General features: G+C 41.1%; 1 protein-coding gene across 2 annotated transcripts; it reads right to left on the reverse strand.

Moving 5' to 3' along the window:
* Nucleotides 1-6,133: 6,133 nt before the first annotated feature.
* On the reverse strand, nucleotides 6,134-14,731 carry nr2f1a (nuclear receptor subfamily 2, group F, member 1a). 2 transcript variants are annotated; one of them, XM_059969315.1, is made up of 4 exons: nucleotides 14,577-14,731; nucleotides 13,369-14,350; nucleotides 12,135-12,662; nucleotides 6,134-10,351 (listed from the first exon to the last, which is right to left on the reverse strand). In XM_059969315.1, exons 2-4 carry the CDS (start codon nucleotides 13,811-13,813, stop codon nucleotides 10,077-10,079), a joined length of 1,248 nt encoding a protein of 415 aa, XP_059825298.1. In that variant the 5' UTR covers nucleotides 13,814-14,350; nucleotides 14,577-14,731; the 3' UTR covers nucleotides 6,134-10,076. The 2 variants fall into 2 exon arrangements, with proteins under 2 accessions (XP_059825298.1, XP_059825299.1); XM_059969316.1 differs by lacking the exons at nucleotides 13,369-14,350; nucleotides 14,577-14,731 and adding an exon at nucleotides 12,874-13,307.
* Between the last annotated feature and the right edge of the window lie 8,091 nt (nucleotides 14,732-22,822).

Consider the following 22,822-nt stretch of genomic DNA (forward strand, 5'->3'; position numbering starts at 1 on the left):
AAATCCAACAAAACACTCCAGCCATCCATTATGAAGAAAAATAGGAGTCGTGCTGAGAAATTAGGTAAATAAATTCTAAATTAGAAGAATATTAACCACAACATCATTCACACAGCTCCACGCCTGTCTGTCCTGATGTGCAATTAAATTAAAGTAAATTCACATTAGAACGTTTCCAGGTTGTGGTGCAGTTTATACTTTAAACAAATCTCTCTTTACCTCTGTTGTAGATCCAATCCAAACCAATGTTTATTTTGGGGTGGGGGCCGGGGGCGTCGTGTTTATGCTATATTAATTCTTTAAAAAGGACCATATGAATGGTTTCAGCTTTTCTCATAAAACTGTCCCGAATATTCAAAGCAAGTGCGTACCAGTTCATCAATTTCTCCTTCCCTTTACAACGATTCAACATTTACAATAGACCTACCTCGCACATGTCACTGCAAGAAGGCAGATGCGATGCTTTTTCATACATTTCATTCAGTGACTAGGTACATGAATTACGCCGAAAATGTTCCAGTCCGCTCGTGTTGCTTGCTAAATGATTGTTGCTTAGATTTATTAAACCGAAGAGGAAAAGGAGTGTAATTGAGATGACTCAAAGAAGCGTGTATGAATTTTATATTTACCTCTGGGAAAATGATTAAAATGTTCAGAAGTTTAATTTTAAAAAATCTCCTTTCGCCGTAATCAAAAACGTACGTGGAAAATTATTTCTAAGCGCAATCCTCTACTGGTTAGCTTAGGTATATAATACAATCTAAGATTATGCACGCAGTTAAACATGTTATATTTTAATTCGATGAGTGTAGTGACAGGCTAGTGTTCAGGTTACTTGTGTGTATATAATAATCTATAGAGGGAGCGAGAGACCGTTATTAGATGCAAGCGCCAGAGAGTTCGCAATACGTCTGCGTTAAAACAAGCCACTGATAAAATTGGTCTCAGCATGGTGTATAATTGCGACAGAATGTTTCAAAATAACATTTAAAGAGATAGTTGATCATATAGTCACAATCGCGGAATTGCTGCTGTGTACTCAAATCGTCCCGACACTTCTGAAAGCAGACCAGGTGTTAGCAGAACCTGCACTCATTTCACATGGTGAGTGCAATAAAACGAAGGAAATGTGCCACACCGTTGATTCATGGAACAATGCCACCCTAGCCCGAGGATCACCTCTGGCGCTCACCGGTGTTGTGGCCTACATGGGTTGAAGGACTTTTTACACATTTAGTGAAGAAAGTATGCCCATATATATTCGATTTGTGCACTGCAGAGGATGTCCTTAAAATGTATTGACGTCACTGAGATCAGAGTGTATAACAAGGAATCTCCTGACGTTCCCACTCACTGTTGAAGATTCACTGCTTCTACCACACTACTGACGCTGCAGCGACCGAAACCTCATGTGTCCGCTTCAACTTCAAGTCAAGTCTCTCCACTTTCCCTTCGCCTATCATCTCCATGTTTCTACTTGCTGCACCAATTCCCTCAACCCTGGGACCACAAAGAATTCTTTTCCTCCACTAAACACCCCTCCCACCCCCTCTCTCTGCCACCCACCCGACCTCTCATCTTCTTCTGTTCTCATCTTAATTTCCATTTTTAATTGGCACCCTTCTCCAACTCTTACTTGTAGCGGTTCACGCTGTTCAAAAAATGTTGCCTGCTGTTTTCGAGAGCCTTATTCCACAACCGTGCCTGTTATAAATTCCTGCTCACTTTTTTTGCAACCTTTTGCTTCCAACTTCGTCTGTTTCTAATTGCCGCGCGTACACTCAAACACACACACGCGCGCGCGCACACACACGCGCTCACACACATGCACGCACATAAATATTACTGAGATGTACACGCCACGTGTTGATAAATTTATACTTAATGACAACCTAAGTCCAATCTCAATAGAAATGAAGGTCTTACTTTTTGTGGTCATCCCCCTCTGGCCGTTGCCTTCTTTAATTAAATGTGCTAGATTTCTTCACTGTGGAAAAGAAAACCTGGTGTTTTGGATGGAATCTCGGTGCAGTGTTTTTTTTAGAAGGGACTTAGAGCTCCAAACCCAAAGGCTCCGAGTTAAGTGCAGATTGAGACATATCGAGATCCTTATAAAAGGATCATTTCATGTGGGAGGTTGGACACGAAGTTTGGGACTCGTGACTTGCATTCCTGAGCGACATGCATATTTTAATAGAACAAAGCAAGCGAGGAACAAGGCTTAGAGCAAAAACCAAAACTTGGAAGGCTGCGAGATGAGAGGCACTGTTTAAAGCGTTATATCCAATAATAGCCGCCTTTTCACAACACGCTGCAAAATGTGTATTGGAAATCAGCAAGAATCTTGCTTCAATTATTTGTTGATTGGTTTATCGCTCCCAGTTTATTTTGAAAGGACATGCAACAGTTAAAATGGATTTGGGCATTACAAAGCGTGTTCTGATACCGATTGTGCGCAACAGTAAAATATGGAGTACTTTCCCAGACTCGGCACATCGCTGCTGATTTGGCGAGTAATGACTTCGTTCTTATGTAATGAGTGCGGTTATTAATAGGGAATCAAATGAGGGGAAACTCAGACGAAATGATGACAGCTGAAGAAGTGGACAGCGTCACACGGCGTGTGAAACCACAATTTAATGCTTGATGCCAAAGAAAAGTCTCTGATTGCTTTATCCATTCCATTCACTTAACGTGTGATCATTAAGGTAGAAACTGCAAAAGGACAAATCCGGGTGAAATATCATGTAAGGCACACTGAACGTGTGCCCTGGGCGGCACAACGACGCCGCTGCGCTCTTCGCTAAACTGGATCGATTGTTGTTTCGAACATAAAACGCTGTTTGCAACACGTGTGGAAATTTGAGAGAGAGAGAAGGGGCAGAGGGAAAGGGGGAAGAGTGTGCGTGAGAGAGAGAGAGGAGGAGGGAGAGAAAGAGTGAGAGACAGAGAGATATTGAGAGAGAGGGGGGAGAGAGAGATAGAGAGAGTTAGAGAGCGGAGGGAGAGAGGGGGAAGAGAGACTGAGAGAGATAAAGGGAGAGAGAAAGGTGAGAGAGAGAGGGACAGAGAGAGATAGAGAGAGAAGGGGAGAGAGGGAGGGAGAGAGAGAGAACATAATAAAGACAAACTGCGAGTGCTAATAAACAGGACGTAGATATATATCTCTGTTAGTTGTCAATGAACGTTAACGTGGCTTTGCCATGTAAACTGAGTGTATGTGTGTGGGGGGCGGGGTGGGGGGATCGATATCTGACTCAATGGTTTGGGCACTGTTTTATCTCTCCAAGCAATGATATTATCACCCTTGAACGTTACACGCTGCAGAAGTCTTTCTAAATCGAAACAAACAGCTCCCTTACAGAATGTACTTCACAAGACTTATATTTTTAAAAAATCACTCCTTTACGAATGGGCTGCTTAACATTGCATAACACTCTGATTTTTAATCCACCGCCGTGGCTTGATCTGAGATTCTAGACATGTACATTGTCAATTATGCCTCCGTCATCTCGCCGGGTAACAGTCTTGAGCCTGATACCTGACCTGTATTTGGTCTTTTGATGGAAAGTATGGTTGGGAAAGGAGTGGATGTGTGGGGGTGGAGGGGCCGTGACGTGTCTTGATCGCCACGGCTGGGCTAGAAGAGCTGGGGCATACTAGAGTGTGTGTGTGTGTGTGTGTGTGTGTGTGTGTGTGTGTGTGTGTGAGAGAGAGAGAGAGAGAGAGAGAGAGAGAGAGAAAAGTCACAATAGTTTGTTTTATTTTACTCCAAACCCTTTCTTTTGAAAATTAGACCCACTCGTCTAATTCGTACAGAACTATTCTATGAACCTGTTTTATGGATTGATAAATGAAGAAAATATGTCCGTAATCCAGCAATATTGTTGACAAAGCAAATTAACAAGTGTTACCCCAACCTTATCGTACCCTACCCTTTACATCACTCTCCTCAACACGCAAATGCACACATAGACTTTTATCTGCAATATAAACGTTTCTAGAGAGTAACCTTTAATCTTATTAGAACATAGAACAGGAACAGGCCTTTGGCCCACAATGTTATGCCAGTTAAAGTAAATTAGTAATCAAGTAGGCAACCTAACTACTCCCCTTTGCCCACACAATGCCCATATCCTCCCATTTCCCTCACATTCATTCTAAGAGGCTCGTAAAAATCCAGAGGGTCCAGCTCCTCCAGCACCCTGGGTAGAGCACTGCAGGCACCCACCACTCTCTCTCTGTAAACATTTTGCCCCTCACATGTCCTTTGAAATTACCCCCCCTTCTCTCCTTAAATGCGTGTCCCATTGGTATGATCCCATGCCATATATGTGTACTTCTGAAGAAAGTGATCAAATGGATAATGATTATTAATGCAGAAGTATTGAGGGCTATTAATCTAACACGGGTCGTCGGCTATTAATAATCCACAATTTCACTTTTTTTTGTACTGAGTACTAACTTTTCACTATTTGAAAAGTAAGTGGCCTTCCTTTCCACGGACAAGAATTTTGTTTTTTTTTCAATTAAATAAATGGCTATTCTGTCTCCCTTTATTGAGAGAATATGCCTCTGATGGTCGTAGTGGGGTCCCTCATGGTTGACACGGCAGGAATCTGGGTTGTGCTTAAGCTAGTGAAATGCGTGATGTGAACTGTTTGAGGGTGATTTTTTTCTTCGTTTATGGAGTGTGTGGACGCTGGAGCTCGGATTCTTCGATGTGGGGTTGGAAACGTTTTCCTGACAAGTGGCTGTAATAAATGAGAGTCGCTTTCAGATGGATATCTCAGACGTGAAATTGCGCCCAGCTGGTTATATACGCAAACAAATAGTTTCATGTAAGACTCTCGACTTGCCGGTTGATGAATAGAACACGACATCGGTAAATGGGTCTTTAACTCATTTAGGAATAAAACTATTGGCTCTCTAAGTGGAAGACACGGAGACGCCATGTATCCAGAACAAGCCGCTATTTAAAAAAAAGCAGGTTTATTAGTTTCCACACCCTCGCCCACATTTTTGCCATTAATTCCAAATGTCACTCAATGACAATGGACACCAGATAATCAGTGCAAAAACTGAACGAGCTCCAGCTTCGTGTGTGGAGGTAACTAGATTTGCTTTGTGGAAATACTTGTTTCGAAAGTGCGAGAACTTGAAAGGTAAACGTAGTTTTTCAATTTGCCTGTGAAATTAAACCACATTCTTTTCGACAACCACGTTAGAGGTGGGGGACGCCCAACTGAGTGTTTTAAAAACAAACTACTTTTCAGGATTAGTCGCATACCCTTGTTTTCTCTAAAATCATATTGAATATAACACCATGGGATTCGCTCTGTAGTTTAAAATCAGGCCGATCAAATATCGTTTTAATTTGTTATTTCTTAAAAGCCTGTTGGAACGGCATCAGAGAAGCGGAAAAGCTAGGCAGCGAAAGTGGACAGGTGGACTGGAAATGAATTAATTTCGCTCATCTGGAAGTATAATAAAGATATATCTAAGAGAAATTGGCCACACAACAGGCAGACTCTACATAGTTAACTCCCTTGGGGACATAAGTTTTTTTAAACAAACATCAACGAAGAGTACACCTGAACACTCTGGATAATCCATCTGAGAGACCGAAATCAGCCCAAAATAAAAATGGGGGTATGGAATGGAAGGGAACGGATGGATGATGTAGTGATACTATTTTCAAAGTTTCAAAGCAAAACCTCGGGGGAAAAAACAAAAAAGTAAGTAGTTAAAGGACGCTTAAATAGTGGAGCAGAGAACACAATTGAGTCTTCGAGATAAATTCGGGATCTGGGCTGGAGGTGTGAAAGTCCAGGCAAAGTAGGGAAAGAGGTGTTCTCTGAATGCTTCAGGAACCTATGCTTATGAATGCGGAGAAGATGGGCTCTTTCAGAAAGTATTGTCCAGTGGAAAAGACAAGACGAGGTATTTAAAAAGAGATTTCGGATGAACGGAGATTAGGAGTTAATATTTATGATAATTTAGTGGATGGGATGGGATAAACGATAGAAACCCAGTGACGACTTCGTCCATCGGCTCCAAAATTTGACAGAAAGTACTTTCCGAATTTTAAATAATAACAAGTGAAATGTTTCTTCTGAAAGAATAAAACGTATTTGCAAAATGAACATCATTTATTATAAGAACAATACACGGCTGGTTTAATATTTTATTAAAAGTACACTAACATAGTTGAATACATAAGCTCATCCTGTATTTAATAGTTATACTTATTTCCAGGTTATTTTATGCATTGATAGTGATATCACCCCCTTCGTCTACCACCAGATTCCCACCCCCAACACAGATACACCCCACCCAAATAAAAGTAAAGACCAGCTTTTCAATTTCACTTGCTGTGCTCGGGATATCTTATTGCTCCAGCCGCTGCCCCATCCCACTTCCAAACCACCCTTTAAAATGAGTAGACTTTTGGATTAATTTGTGAAACATCCCTCCTTCATTCAGGTCTTAGAATTCATTCCCAACGCATGATACCAATCCATCCTCTCATGCTAACCATGCTGCAGAGGCAATGGTTAAAAATCACGATGTCACAGCATGTTAAATCCTTCTAGTAAAATGATTTGAAATTAAAAATTAAATAACTTGCAAAAAAGATAAATTTCAATAGGAAAGGACCAAGGGGGGCACTTAAATACGAAAATTGTAGCGAGTGGAAAAAGTGTTTATGTTCAAAATTTTCAGAATTTTAATAGAAGACTTTGTGGTACTTAAAGTCAGCTAACTAACACGAAGATAAGTAGTTAAAGGACAACTTCCAAGATATGAGAGTACAATCTAGGTACCGGGCCATATACCGTAAAAATCACAGTTTTTAAAAAATCCTGACTACAGATATTAAACTACGGATTTCTCTCCGAGATGATTCAATTTTGTTTTTTTTTGCTTCACATGTAAATACCGAAATTGGTCAGAAGAAAATATTGTTTTCAGATGCCTCTAAAATCCTTTCAAGGCCGCCATGTTTGCTATCCTCTGGTACAGATGAGCCTGGCTTCACGTGGTGTTAAAATATTTGATTGGACTACGACTTTTTCCAAGAAATGGACTATCTTTAAAGTAAATATGTTCGTCAACCTTCACCTCCCCCCCCCCCCCCGCAGCTAGTGTTTGACTCAGCCTGTATCAGAAATACATCGTCAAATGCGTCAAGTAAATGTCGGATGTAGATACCTCGAGTTTGAAATTAACCTTCGGTACCAGTTTAAATGTTGATATTTTGTAATTATGGTCTGGACTCTGCTTTTGAAAGAACTATTAATATTTGAATATTCAAATTTAATTGCAATGGTGGGAAAATCTATCAATGCGATTCAGCCGCATTTCTTAAATAGAAAATGCAATTAAACTAACAAGAGAACATTTTAAGAATAAAACCGGTTTGGGTTTTGATTCTGACATCTTTTCAGTTTCGCAAAATGTCTGCACAGATTTAAAGTGGTCGGCAGTGAAATTAGACACTATCAGCTATTAAACGGTAATATGCTCAATGTACAAATATGATTTAAGTATAAAGATAGATGGACTGGCGTATTTACATAGTGACAGACCCGCTAGCTCAATGGTCAACAGCAAGCCTATGAGTGCCTGTAGGATGGAAAAGCGCGGTATGAAAAGGATGGGTTTACCACACATACTGGGATCAACTCTCACACCTCACAATCAGAGCCATGAATTAGAAGAGATTTGTTTATAAACGTGAACTCAAACAAATAATTAGAAACAGATTAAAAATAGAATTAAAATACATTTTGAAACATAACTAGTACTGCACGGTTCCTGACAAGAATTACCACGGGACGCCCTGCCTACTCTGTACTAACAAGTTTTAAAAGTGTCTTAATTGGATTTAACGGTGAAACAATGAAAAATCATTTTCTATTAGGACTTTGATGTCGATAGGCGGCCGTACAAGGGTTATGTAAAAGTCGGGTTTGGAGGAACTAGGGGCCTTAAGAGCGACGCTCGCAGCAATAACAGACAATAAAAAAGGTGTAGTCAGGACACTGAAACTACCCTGCATAATGTTAAGTGTAACAAGGTTGCGCGGTGTTTCAGTGTCTTTCTTATATAGATCTTCATCTTGATTGCGAAGGCATATATATATAAAGTGTTACTGCATACGTTGTCTTTCGCTGCCGATAAACAAGGGCAGGGAGATGTACAGAGACAATCCATTTATACGTTAATTATTCCATCTAAAAGAGTCTATGGCCATCGCCTTGTGCATCACGCGGCTTTGCGACTAGAATGTTAAAAACCCCAAGCGGCCAGAGAGCAGGTTCTCGTTAAATGTAAATAGAAATAGAGAGCTTGGAGAGGAAGCAGAAAGTGAAAACACACACACGCACACACACACACGTATATGTATATGTATATATACTTTCACTTCCACTAGCACACAGTCAATCACTCTCTCGGCTTCTCCATGCGCCTTGTGTAGCTTCACTCTGACTTGGCTGTTACGTTTAATTTCGATGCAGAGTTGTTAAAAGAAAGCTCTCCCATGACAGTGTGTGCTAGAGCTCTGACCCGGATTATAAAACATTAATGCGTGCAGCTACTGGATTCTACAACAGGCCTCTCAAAGCAAAGCACAACAGTCTTTACATCTACACTGTTTGCAAGTGATAGTGTTTTCTAACCTTCTTCCGAATATTGTTTTATCCTGATAATACCAGCATATGACTTTAATGTTCTTATTGAGAGCATGAGGAGGGGAACAAGAAATTTATATGCTCATTAAGGCCCTGCGTATTATTTTCCATTATTCTCTGGAGTGGGGGTCTTCTACAATATATACTGTCGATCGTCGAACTGAGAAGGACACCGCCAGGGAACAGATAAACAACACAGACACATCTACAATAGATCTCTTTTATATCACTTTTGTAACTGTTCCAACATAACAACCATGTTTTTTACAAGAATATTCCGTCATACCCATGGAACAACGCCACAGTACAGCGTTTGCAAGATTACAGCGCCTGTACCTTTTTGCTATACGTTGTTTTTTTCTCTTTTAAAGTCTACGGGTAAACAGCCTTGGTAGTAATGATAGGAAGATTTGGTTACATGATTAGAAACCAGGGGAGGAAACGGTGATTTAAATACTTCGGGGGTTTCAAAGGGGAAAATAGTTTTTATTTCACGTGGAATGTCATATAGAATGCAGAGGTGGGATGGGGCAGTTCTGATAAGCAAACTTAAACTTTAATCAATGTATATCAGCAACTTCAGCCAAACTAATTCCAGAGTTCATGGAGACTTTTGTGAAATCAAAGACAGAAGTGCCTTGGACACTCAGAACAAACTACAGGGACAATAGCAATCCGCACAGAATGCAAACGCTCTTTAGAGGGCCCACTGGTGAGAGTTTAAAACACGTTTCTCTATTAGCATTTTGGAGTGCTCTCTTTAATACCTGATCACTTTTTTAAAACGTCAGCTTCGCCAATACTGCAGGCTAATTGTTACGCTTAAAGCGACAAAGTTTCTCTTTTAAAAAATGTTGTACTAATTTTTTATTTACTTGTTTAATTCTGATTTCAATTTTAATTCTTGGAGAACATAGTTTTGACGACATGAATCGCAATTGTTATATGAAGCAAAAGGTCATATAAAAATTAGTATAGAATCACAGAAAACCTGGTTTGGAACCAGAAAAAAAATACAAAACAGATATAGATACACAGACACAGGACAAAATTTATAATTATTTGGAAAATGTTATTTTCCCCTAATTTCTGATTTGTTTTAAAATGCGCATACGATGTCTTTTTAATTTTACAAAAAGAAAATAAAGACTAATATCTTACAAAATGATAAACAATGCTTGCGGTAAGTGTGGTTCTACATATGATGCAGTCCAGTTTCTTTTTCACAGAATAAATCCCACAGTCAACAGCTTGGCCTCTTGGAAGGTCCTTTTATTTTCACAGATAACATCCTATAGGAACTTTCAAGTCCTTGAATAGAGAGGGAGTCTCGCCTAAAATGCTTTTGTTTTTTTGGGGAGGGATATCCTTCCCTCATCATTGGATGGACATATAGGGCCAGTTGAAGCTGCTGCCCGACAGTAACATATCTCTGATGAGGGTTTCAATCGGTGTTTTACCTACCAAGCGAACGAAGAAGAGTTGTTCGATGACCGAGGAGGAGACGGTACGAAGAGAAGGCAGTCGCAGTAAGAGCTTGCCGAAGCGGCTCGGCTGGTTGGGGTACTGGCTCCTGACATATTCCTCTAGAGCACACTGAGATTTCTCCTGTAGGCTCTCTATGTGGGCAGCATCCGACAGGCCACAGGCATCTTGACAGCCGAAGAAAAACAGAATTAGTGCCGCTATCAGCTCATCTTTTGTTTTATTTTAATCCTGGTTTATTATATTGATATCAATCCACACACTCACCTCCCTCCCTCCCTCTCTCCCTCTCTCTCCCTCTCTCCCCCTCTCTCTCTCTCTATCTCTCTCTCTCTCTCTCTCTCTCTCTCACACACACACACACACACACACACACACACACACACACACACACACACACACACACACACACACACACACACACACGCGCACACACACGCACACATTAGGCTGCTGCTGACAGACTAGATATCTGATAACACTGATCTTTTTGTTTTAAATATTTCGCTCTGATGGCAAAAAAAAAGCAGCAGAAACAATGGATTAAACGTAACGAAGGGACTTTTAAATAATAAGTACAGATGCACGCCATTTCCCGCAGAGAACCGAGCCAGGGACACCGGTGTCCGGAAACATTGTGTGATAGATACTAATGTGTGTTATTGTTTATACCACGCGTTAACACATACTTTCTGTGAATTCCACTGCATTGCAGTGTTTTTCCTTAATTGTATAATCGAGTACCGAATTATATTTAAAAACTGAAATAAGCAAGACGTGATGTCCATAAATGCAGCACTCACACAAAAAGAACAATCAGAATATGCTTTGAAAGCGCTCCTATATATCGGCACTTTGGTACGGCTACTGTGTTAACGAAGAACTTATATTCATTTCCAATGAATATAGAAATATAGCTAACGAAGACCAGGCCAATCCCAGTGACAGTAGGCCGGGATTTTGCGTGAATGTTCTGCAAAATGATATTTGGTAGATGAAAATAATCCAGCATGATGTTTGCTGGAGCCTACATTATTTGAAATATTTTGTGGAATAAAAGGGGCAATCATCCTTGATTTCAAGATAATGTACAGGGCGATTTGAAAACACTTTAATTTATCTGCTGGGAAACCATATTTTAACATATAAATTAGTGCCAAAGCAAAAAAAAAATAGGAAGTTTAGGTCACGACCCAGCACTTGGAGAGTGTCCAGTTGGAGAGGTTGAAAAATACTATCCAGAAAGCTAAGGCAACCCCATAGCAATCCTCCCGTAGGCTTCAGTAATTCAAGCGGCCCTCACTAACAGGCCAACGAGAGTAGAGAAGCGGGAGGGAGGGAGGGAGGGAGAGAGAGAGAGAGAGAGAGAGAGAGAGAGAGAGAGAGAGAGAGAGAGAGAGAGAGAGAGAGAGGGGAGAGAGACGCACCCCCTCGATTGTCTGAAAGCTCTTCGCTTTGGAGAACTTGGACAGCTTTGAGAAAGGCTTCCCATGAATTCCCCTCTGGCTAAAAATCAAAACAAGTTCGGTCAAAACTAGTCGCGGTGTTGGGGAGGAGAGTGGAAGTGATGGTGGTATTGCAGATCTAAAGCATTGGAACAGATCTATGTCATTAATTTTAAGTCATATTCAATCATTTCCCTCATGTTTTACACTTCAGTTACTAAGTTTTATTTACCAACAGATCAGAAGATGAGGGAATAATATGTGAACATGTAGGGACTGTTGAAAAGACGACTAATTTGTGATGTTTACGAGTCACTTTCCTGTTTATATTAGATTAAGTTATTTTATAAAATATGCTAGATAATGTACACAATTGGTATAATTCCCAACTTTAGCATTCTATACATAAAACTGTAACCTATACTGTGAAAAGCATTATTGATTTAGATCCAATTTATTGAACTTTCTGCCTCCTTCGCCCTGCCTTTCATTTCGAACTACTTACCTGATGTGAACAGCACAATAGCTTTAAGACAGCTGTATTCTGCCGAGTCAACGTGGAGAGCTTTCAGTTTTTCGACTTGTTCCTGAAAGATCCTTATGTGATCCATAAAGGCAACGACTCTATCCGCGGACATCGGCGAGGCATGCAGGCCGGCAGCGGCCAGCAGAGGAGCCACATGCAATGGCATCGAGCACTGGGCAGCGTTCAGTACAAACAGTTCACTCCAAGTCAGCCTTAGCAATGCCACCTGATCTGTGATCTGCAGATCTGGGAAGAAAGGGATATTCCTGGCCCATTCTACAGCGCTGAAGAGCAATCGTGCAGCCAGCTCGCAAATGTTCTCGATGCCCATGATGTTGTTGGGTTGCATACACTGACTTCCATACCGAGAGGTTGGGTAAGGCTCGGCCCGCAGTAGTAAGGAGATGTATCCCGACAGATAGCAATGGCCGTTCAGAGGGTCCCCATTCGTCAGCGCGTACTGACCCGGGTTTGGTTGAGTCGGGGGCATTCTTCCTCGCTGAACCGCTGACAGAAAGGAAAAAAGGAGAGGAAATGTACATCCACAGAGCGCAGTGCAACACACCCGCAGCTTCCGAAACGCAGCTTTAATTACATTTATAAATTACATTTTTAAACTCCGCAAATAATCAGTGTAATTTCTCCATGCAAAATTTCAGTACGCAACATGATACAAATTAAACGTATAAAAATCAGTAAATACTAAATATAGCTTTACCCGTTGAAGCAGACCACATTATGTCTGTTAAACTAATCCGAAGCACAGAACATTGCCTAAAGAATCGCTGGATTGCAAAAAAAAAACTCCCCCAAACTGTACCACCCACCCACGGTTACAATTGGAAAATTCTCCAAACATCTAATGCATGAATGCAAACGATTAACTTACAATTACAGGGGGGGAAAAAGACCGATATATTAACCATTTGAATCCACAAAAATCTGCAGCCATGCTTGCAATTGTTAAACTCTGTCAACTTTGAAGCTGGGAGTTCTAGAATATTTTTAACTGAAGCTGCAATATACGTTTTAAGGATCTCCATTGGCGACCAGCATCTTTTTCAGAATTAATTGTATTTTGCAATAAACTGGTTAGATTACTCTGCTATAGAACGTGTAAACACCAAAGCATTTGGTAAGACTGAACTACAACCACGCAGTTAGAGATTTCTGAATTCACATTTACAGCAATGATTAGCAAATAAATATTCACCTTCCCGTCTCATTCCAACTTTCAGGCATTTCTTCAGGCGACAGTATTGACACTGATTACGGTGGTGCTGGTCTATAGGACAATTCCGGTTGGCACGACAAGTGTACGTTAAGTTTCGCCGAACACTTCTCTTAAAGAAACTTTTACAGCCCTCGCATGTGAACTGGCCGTAGTGTTTACCGCTGGATTTATCCCCGCACACGACACACTCAATGTGCTGCTGCTGTTGGCTCGCCTGCTGCTTCTCTCCGCCTGGCTGGACGCTCTGACTGCTACCTCCGAGCGGGGTGGATGGCGGACCCGGCTGGCCCGGGGTCTGCGGCGTATGAGGGGCTCCCGACGTCGCCTGCTGTTGCTGGCCCGGCTGCGCTTGTGCAGACTGGCCGCTCTGAGCTCCGGCCACGTCGTCCTGAGGATCTCGCCAAGTACTAACTACCATTGCCATATCTCGACCCCAAAAAGTGCGGGAAAACAAGTTGATCGCACGGGGTTTTTTTTTGTGTCCTGTTGGTAGGGAGCAGAGTTGGATGGTGGTAACAGAAACGAAGAGAGAGAGAGAGGGAGGGAGGGAAAGAGAGAGAAAGAGAGTGAGGGAGAGAGAAAGAGAGAGAGGGAGAGAGAAAAAAAGGAATACTACTGCGATCAAAGCAACTCACCCAGACACACACACACGCACACACACACATACACACAGACAGACAGACAGACACACACATACACACACACACTCACACACACACACACGCACACGCGCGCACACACACACACACACACACACACACACACTCACACACACACACACACACACACACACACACACACACACACACACACACACACACACACACACACACACACACAAGGAACAGTGAATGAATGGGTGAGTGTTGATCAACAGTAGCTTCAACAAATGAGCACCAAAAATAAAGAATAAAAAAGATCCCGATCAGGGTACGCAAGTGTCGGGCGGCCAGACCCAGGGCTGTATGCAGTCAGCCATTCAGGAAAGCAATATAGGAGGGAACGAGGGGTTAAAGATTATGGGAGTTGGGGTGGGTGGTGGGGGGGGGGGGGAAAGAAAAGAGACGGTCACAATTCGAAGGGACACACACAGCAAAAAAAATAACCACGCGATCCGAAGTAAAGTATGGCGAGTGTTAAATCCCTTCTTCTCCGAAGATCTGAATTGTCAGAGAAAAAAAACTCACCAAGACAAAAAAAAGGACGGCCGACGCTAAAACGCCCTATTTTCACCTCTCATGCGGAGTGGAGAGAGAAAGGGAGGAAAGAAAAAACAACTAATAGAATATGCAAGGGGGAGAGAAAATGAATGCGTTTAAACGGGAAGACTAGCGGAGCAATTTTTCCGAAAGGGGGATCTGCGCGAATGTCTGTATATAGTGAACTTTGACACTACTATTGAAACTGACACGTTTCTATGGAGATCGCTGCCTTATATGGAGTTCATGTCAAGGAGCCAAGAGAGGGGCTGTTGGCAACTGATAATCAAAGGCGACTGGTCATAGCCCTGAATTGGGGCTGGGGAGGCTAAGGTTAGCCAGCCTCCTGCTCACTATTGGTTAGCCGTCTTATTTATTACCTACGACGCTCTGACAAGCAAAATTTACATTAGATCTCCTGCGCTGGTATTTACTTTAAGACCTTATTAGTATGGGTCGCTTGTGGTCACCACAAAAAAGCAACACGAGGACCCGGTGCTTGTAATAAAACAAGGCGGCTAGCGGCCTCGAAATTTCAGATGATCAGAAAAGTTAGTTAACAATCAAACTTTCTCTCTTGTATTTTAAAGGACCATTGTTTGAAATAAATAAATAAAACGGGCACCTCCTGTCTTTTGTGTCAAAGGGAGAAAAATCATTCTTTTCTCTCTCTTGCAATATTAATTCGGTGAGCAACATTTTTATATGTTTCATTTTTATTCTGGTTTGGATTATGCTTTGAGGCCTCGCTCCAATGCCGGTGAGATTTCAGTTATGATTTGCAGAAGACGAAAAGTTACCATTGTCTTACAGACTGGGGTGCTGTGCTTCTAACTGTAGGATAAGTCCAGCGGAAAGTGTTAACGTGCCTTGTATTTGACGTAAATTAAATCTCGGAACAGCTGTATCCGGCTGCCATCTAGCGTACAGTAGACAATTATCAAATATAATACACACACCCAGCCGGATAATCCACCAGATGGGCTTTTATTGAGGGATTTGTTTAATGCGAATAATTTATTGAATTTTAAAGTAAGTATTTTAAACTTTTAATCCAAATGTTATTAACCCTAAAATTTCAGAATTAATCATTATATGAGCGGGAAAAGCGAACCCTCTATTCAAATAGCAGACATTATTATTTCTTATTGTTCCACTTGTTCTGCATAAAAGAAACTGCGAATTATTTCAAGATGCATCATCATCATCTATTTTCTATAACTTTGACATAACAATACATCTTTTCCCTACGAGAAGCTATCAGACCATCAGTGACAAACAACGATCAAACGCACAATCCATATGTTTGATAAATGTGCCCCTTCCTTAGTCGTAATATTTAGTTCGTGCACAGATAGGATACAATATCCTAAAGTCAAGCATTTAAATACCTTAAAAGATATTTTAGCAAGGTTTATTTGGCATAGCTTAACGTGGATACACGCAAATGAATTTGCCCAATTGGTTTAATTTGAATGAAATAAGTTCATTTCTTGCATTAAGTACTACATACAGTCGTATTCACCCCCATCCACCGCTTTTCTATATGCATTGATGAAACGCTATTATTGACTATGCAACAGTGAACTTCGTCTTGTTCCCTCCCTTCCTCTCATTCTCTCTCCCCTCTCCCTCTCTCTCTCTATCTCTCTCTTTCTTTCTCTCTCTGTCTTTCCTACTCTCTCTCTCCCCCTCTCTCTCTCAATCTCTCTCTCTCTCTCTCTTTCTCTCTCTTCCCTCCCCCTCCCCTCTCTCTTTCTCCAAATAAATTCTTAGCCATGGCTTATGTTTAGTGAAAAGGTGAAACGAATAAGATTAGAGAGGACAAAGGGGAAAATCTGTAAGTGTATCATCGGGGTTTCTCCCTCCTCAGAATGGGACGGAGCGGACACTGGAAGGGAGGCGGCCTCTCTTCTTGCAACTTGCTTGAAGTAAAGTAGGCACCTGTAACCGGCACGATCGGGAATCGTCAAAGAACGCCAGCAGGCAAGTTACAACTTCACTTTCATTGTCTCTCTCCCACTTTGATTTTTAGCAATGCCCTTTAAAAGTAGCGCATGGCTGACAAATCTTTCCAAGCGAGTCTTAAATAGGCTACTTATGTATTATTTTGCTTATTGATCCGGGCAAATTATTATTATTGTGTATCACACAAGACGTTAAGGGTGAAAGCGACGGAATAGCCCTTCGCGATCGCAACATCGTTCTTCAAGGCCATTCTGGTGCGTATTTGCAAAATGAAGGGAAGTGCGGCGAATTAACGTTGAACATGTGTTCGGACTTCTACCGATGTTGGTTTTAATGTGTAGACATTCGGGCTATGTACTTATAGCGTAACGAAGCTGAATTCAGTCTCCCTGAGTCAGTTAGTGTGAACTTGCAGGGAAAAACTCGAGGGCGGCATGAAAAGCAAGGCATGGTAAAGTTGCGAGCCTCTCACCTGCTCTGGTCACCTAATGGAAAGATCGATCGGCCAATGTTTGGCTAAGTGATAGTGTCAACAGATAAAGGAATACCAAGATGATCGACTGGCCCCGGTATACAGACACACAATACATACACTGCTACCACCCGTCCGAGCCCGCAGTCGTCTCTCAGTGCTCACTCACTCTCTCTCTCTCTCTCTCTCTCTCTCTCTCTCTCTCTCTCTCTCTCTCTCTCTCTCTCTCTCTCTCTCACTCTCTCTCTCTCTCTCGCTCTCTCTCTCTCTCTCTCTCTCTCTCACTCTCTCTCTCTCTTTTTTCTCTCTCCCCCTCTTTTTGTACTGTTCCACTTTAATTAACACAACAGTGTGCTGTCAGAGGGCAATACAAAAGTATTCAGAAGAAAATGAAAATCCGGCGCCGTAAGTTAAAGAGAAATACCGAGTTCATTGCTCTGTTCGTATCGGAGAAAGAGTGGGGTTGCTGAGGCGTGGGAGGGGGGCAGGTTCTGGAGGGTGCGTTGGGGGGGGGCAGGGAAAACTCTTCATCGGGACATGGAATCACTTCAGGCTGGGGAAGAGGTGGGATGAAGCGGTAACTGAGCGCCGTGCAGTCGGTACCTTTCAGGCGTTCTAACTGCAGATATTTCGGTATTCCTGGCCGTACCTAGACTGTTAATCTGTACCTGTCAGCGGACGTTCAGTAGTATGACTTTCTTATTCTTGTACTTTTTAAAGATTCTGAGGTTAAGAGCCGCTTTTCAAGGTGCAATCAGAACCATAAAGGTTTTATCCATATTCGGTTCCCGTCCTGAAAAACAGAAACAAGCAGATTTCTTGTTATATTTCACATTCGTAAATTGTATATTTTTTTGTGATTACAAATATTTTAAACCACAGGCCATTGCGTCGTCCTACAAATTCATTCCCTTTGCTAAAATAATTAGTATCGTCTCCTGCAGGTTTCAGATGTTACTCGAATAACCTTGAATTCAGCTCACTGAGATATTTCCAAACGCAATCTTCGAAATGTCAAATAAACACTAACGGTGATAATAATGGATATACTGCATCCAGGGAGAAGAATTTTCAGTGCAAAATTAATGCTTTTTTCCCTTCTTTTTCACCATACCCACCCACCAAGCATCTGGTTTGTAGACGTTTGTAAATCTTAAGAGAAAAAAAAAGGCTGGTCTTTTAGTTAGATCTCCTCCCCCCAGTTAGGGCCGCTGACCTGTCGCATTACCCTAGGTTTTTTTTGCCGAGCTCCCGAGGGCAAAAAAAAAGAAAGAAAGAGAATTTTAACTTTTCCAGCTGTATCGAGTCAGCTACGGTGCAAAACTTTTTTCAAATGTCAACATTTCTCTTGTTTACTCATTCAAATGCAGGCACGAAATGTGCGTTATTTCAAAGAAATCTATGAATTCAGCATCTGATTTTTCACTTGGCTGCATAATCTAAAGGCAGCTAAAAGCAATGGCATCAAAAATAGTCATGATATATACAGGGAGACAACTCGCAACGTCTTTCTAGTTTGTGCTGTATTTTATCTGTGTCGTGCTCAGAGTATTTCGGCTTCAAAGTTGTTCGCATGAACGATGGCCCAGTTATACTGACACTGATTTTGCCTCCAATACGCGTGGGACGGTTACTTTAGGTAGAATCTAAGTACAAATACGTTATGGCTCCTTGACTGTTCACTTAATATGTTTTGTTTTGTGGTCCTGCAGCTGAACGCCTCTGAATTTACTCTGCAATAGGCATGGTGAACCAGTGATTAAAATCGTCCCATTCTGAGGTTAATTTCAGTGGCGAGCTGAATCATGCATAATTTGGTGTTTCTTTCTTGCGCCCCGTTCTTGCCTAGTAAGTTTTTTTGTAAACCACAACACGAGAATTGAAGTTTAGTAACGACAGATTCCGAAAGGTTTAGATGTTTGTAGAAGCAATGCCGAGTTTCTGGATATTTTTACTTTAACTGTAAACAGACACGGAGAAATTTTGGGTCACATCGTACGTGTGATAATAACAGCCAGATGTTTAAAACACAAAATATACACGAAGCTTTTTTTTGCTTTTAAAAAAGCGAACTCTCCTTCTTTACGTCTCTTGAAGCGTCAAAGAGAAGAGGAGGGACCCTTCGCCCACATTCATCTCTGGCCATTCTAGGGGTGAATTTGGTGTGAAAGGGACGAGAAGGTCACTTGACATCGCCTTTTATCTACTGGCGTTTTCTCTGTGGATCATCGGATCTGAATAGACACATCTAATCGCACTTAATGGAAACTTGGCGAGAGAGCGAAAACCCGCCTTCACCTGCATTCACCGTTAGAATCAGCACAGCTAATTGCCTCACCCTCTGCTTTAATATAATCTCAAAACAAATCGAAAGCCTTAGGAATTGGAGGGTTTCTAATTGGCTCGTAATAAACCCAAATTTTAACTCAATTCTCATTCATTGACACGTCTGGTGCTCTAAGTGAGCAAGTTTTTTTTAATGAATGCGTTAGATTTATAGGATAATACCAGTCCGGATGACAAAACAGTTCAGTGTTCCTAACTTTCTGCAAATACGTTGCCACCACGAACTTCTTCGTTGGTGTCACATATACCGGTTTCTATAGGTAACCGATTTAATTCACTTAATCTTTAAAATCTGAATGAATAAAGCCTTCAGTCTTTTATTTTGCTTTCATCTGAGAATATTTATGCGAATAAAGTAGTAACATATTGCAAAACAAAAAGAGGCATATTGTAGGTGGGAATGCATACAGACATTATTATCTGTACTTTGCAGGAACAACGTTAACACACTATATTTCAGTCTCTAGGTGTGTAAATTGATCAGCACATTTAATGGTCCATTCTTATACTGAAGAAGTCGAAAACATTCAGTTCGCTACAATTTAATGCCAATATAAGGCCCCATAAAAGGCAAAAACAAAAAACTGTGTTTAGCAAAGCAACGCCTTTTAAATTTGGGGTACATGTGATGCAAATGAAACACTAAATAGTTGTTTTAGGAAAATAAACACACAAAAACAGCTCAAACTCGAACAGCAGTAGAAGACGCTTGTACATTAAAGTGATGCCGTTCTGCATTCGCAATATAGCTCCTGGAGATTAATTTAAAATCCACACCAGAAGAAATAAAATAGATTAACTTGGCTCGACACAATAATAAGGCTTTAAACTTCCACGAATTGCCGGCGTGAAAGTTTTTTTCGTATGCTTGGGTATTGAAAATGCCTTCAGAACAGAAGTAGTTTGGGAGTATGACATACAAACTGCTGGAGGAACTCAGCAGATCAGGCAGCATCTATGGAAATGAATATACAGTCGACGTTTCGGAGCGAGACTGGAAAGGAAGGGGGAAGGTAGTCTGGGAGTTAATCACTAATTGCAAACAATGATGCTTGGACTACTTTTACAATTAGCCGGTGGTTGGGTCTTGTTGGTCGGACTGTCAGAAACAGCAACGGGTAATTGCTTTATTGCTCACAAAACCGCCACCTATTTAGAACATATGTGCTAATTACGGTGGATGGGCGTATAAATAGATACCATAAATCTATTAGGGCCAAAAAAAAACGCCATTGACTGTTTAAGTTAAACCCTCTATTGTATTACACATACTATTCGTAAACAATGCTCTATCATCCCGTAGCACCAGGTAAACATCTGTATGCCCCGTGGAAATGTGATCGCTTCCCAGATGGGGGAAAAACTTCGAGAAATACACATATTCAAACTTTCTCTCCATTCTTTACCCGCCAAATATTCACGGAACTCTGAGAGTGAGCGAGGCTGTTTTCAGTTAAGTGAGTTCTGATGATAGATAATGTCAATTGTTCAAGTAAAAGTTTACAAACGTTCACCTTAACACATTAATGGTAATCTTAGCCCGTCAATCGACATTCTTCCCAGCTGTTATTTACTTTGGTGGAAGTAGTCTGTCTTTTTGGTAGTGACCACTTGGTTCTGTAGTCGGATACAGCAACAACTCAATTCCCTTTTCCGAACGTTCATTATATTGGACGTTATTCTATATAATCTGCATTTTTACATGATTTTAGCTTACTTTTCTCTACCAATCTCAGGGGGTTAAAGAAAATACTGCACTGCTAAAGCCAACTTTGCGCGGAGAGTCAGCCTGTTTGATTCAATTGTTTAGTTAGGATTAAATTGTTTATTAATGCAGGGGCATGTGTAAGAAGTTGCTTAAAATTGTTTATAGATTGTATAGCCAAAAAGCATCTTGTACAAATGGAACTTCTAGACATGGAGCTGCCGAGCATGATTTGTGGGAATCAAACGCAGAACAGACTCTTATTACATAGGAATGTCCGGAAGGGAGCTCATGGAACCAGAATTTAAGTGCTTCGTTTTTAAGCGTGGCTCGCTCGGTTTGTTAGGAGAAGGTTTTTTGTTGAAGCCGCACTTCAGTTGTTTCACACTGACATACCCGCTCAGTGTCGCATTTTGGAGGCGTTGTTTCGGAATGGACTTTGAACTGAAGTCGTGCCCTCTCAGGTAGACTCGAACATTCCAATGTCACTTCGGCGAAAGAGAGCCGGGAAGTGTACCTGCCACCTGTTTACTCTTAATTCCTTAGCCTCCTGTCAAAACCTGATCACAATCACACCGTTGTTGGCGGGAGTTTGCAATACGCATATTGGCCTTTTCCTTCGTGGAAATAGTAATCAGGCTTCATAAACTATTTCACTGGCGGGAAAACACTTCTCGACGTCCTGAAACAAGTGAAATGCAAGCCCTTTAAAAAATTAACTTCCACACCTAATGGGGTGATGATTGGTCACAGCGCAGCGCAACTGTCCGAGGAGGTGACAGTTCTCCCAAGTGCATTCCCGAAGTGTACAATAAAGTGAGACCCAGGTACTAGATGCTCCCTCTCTCACCCATACTACCCCCACTACCCCTACTTCGCCCTCCCAATGGACTGTCAGGAATCACAAAGAACAAAATCCTTTTCTAAACTAGAAGTTATTAGGATAACAGGATATTTATTGACATATTATTAATTATTTTATTTCCCAAATTAAATAATGGAAAAATATCTTGTAAAACGGGATCCGAAGTTAATCATAAAACCTAATAATTCTTCACAAGTTACATTTTGGCCATTTCTTAATTTTACGGTCTAATTTATTGGTGAATGAATACAATTAAATCAATTCCCTTAAATGTAAACAGGCATATAATAATCAGTATTAAATCCATTCTAGTCTGCTTCTCAAAAATATATTGAATTTTACGTATATGGACTTGCAGCTACTGTCATTAGTAAAGGTCCTGATGCCCAGTTTAGGCAGAGTTGAAGGAATGGGCAAAAAGAAACAAGACTGAATGTAACATTTAATCTATAATTCCATCACTGTAATTTTGTTTTATTCCAATAGATGCGTCGCTGCAGAATTTTATCACGTGACTTGTAACATGCTGAAGAATGGGCAACATTTGAATAAATATCAATCCCACCCCCCCCCTCGAGAAACCATCGAATCTCATATAACATATTTTAAGTATGATAGGTACAGATTGTTGACGAATAATAAGTAGAACTGTTACTTAAAGAATTTATAAAACCAAGGTGATCAGGTGATATTGCTGATCAAAATGAATCGACAGACTTTTCAATAATTTAAAATGTTTGTTTTTGTATGAAAGGCGCCAAACACATACGGTCCCCTCTGTGTGCGCATGGGGTGGGGGAAGGGAGAATGTGGGAGATAGATAGCACTATCTCTAGAACAGATAGAAACCAGAATCCAATGTGTGTCACTGGAGCAGA

Source organism: Hypanus sabinus, chromosome 5, assembly GCF_030144855.1.
Source record: "Hypanus sabinus isolate sHypSab1 chromosome 5, sHypSab1.hap1, whole genome shotgun sequence".
Classification (NCBI taxonomy): Eukaryota; Metazoa; Chordata; class Chondrichthyes; order Myliobatiformes; family Dasyatidae; genus Hypanus; species Hypanus sabinus.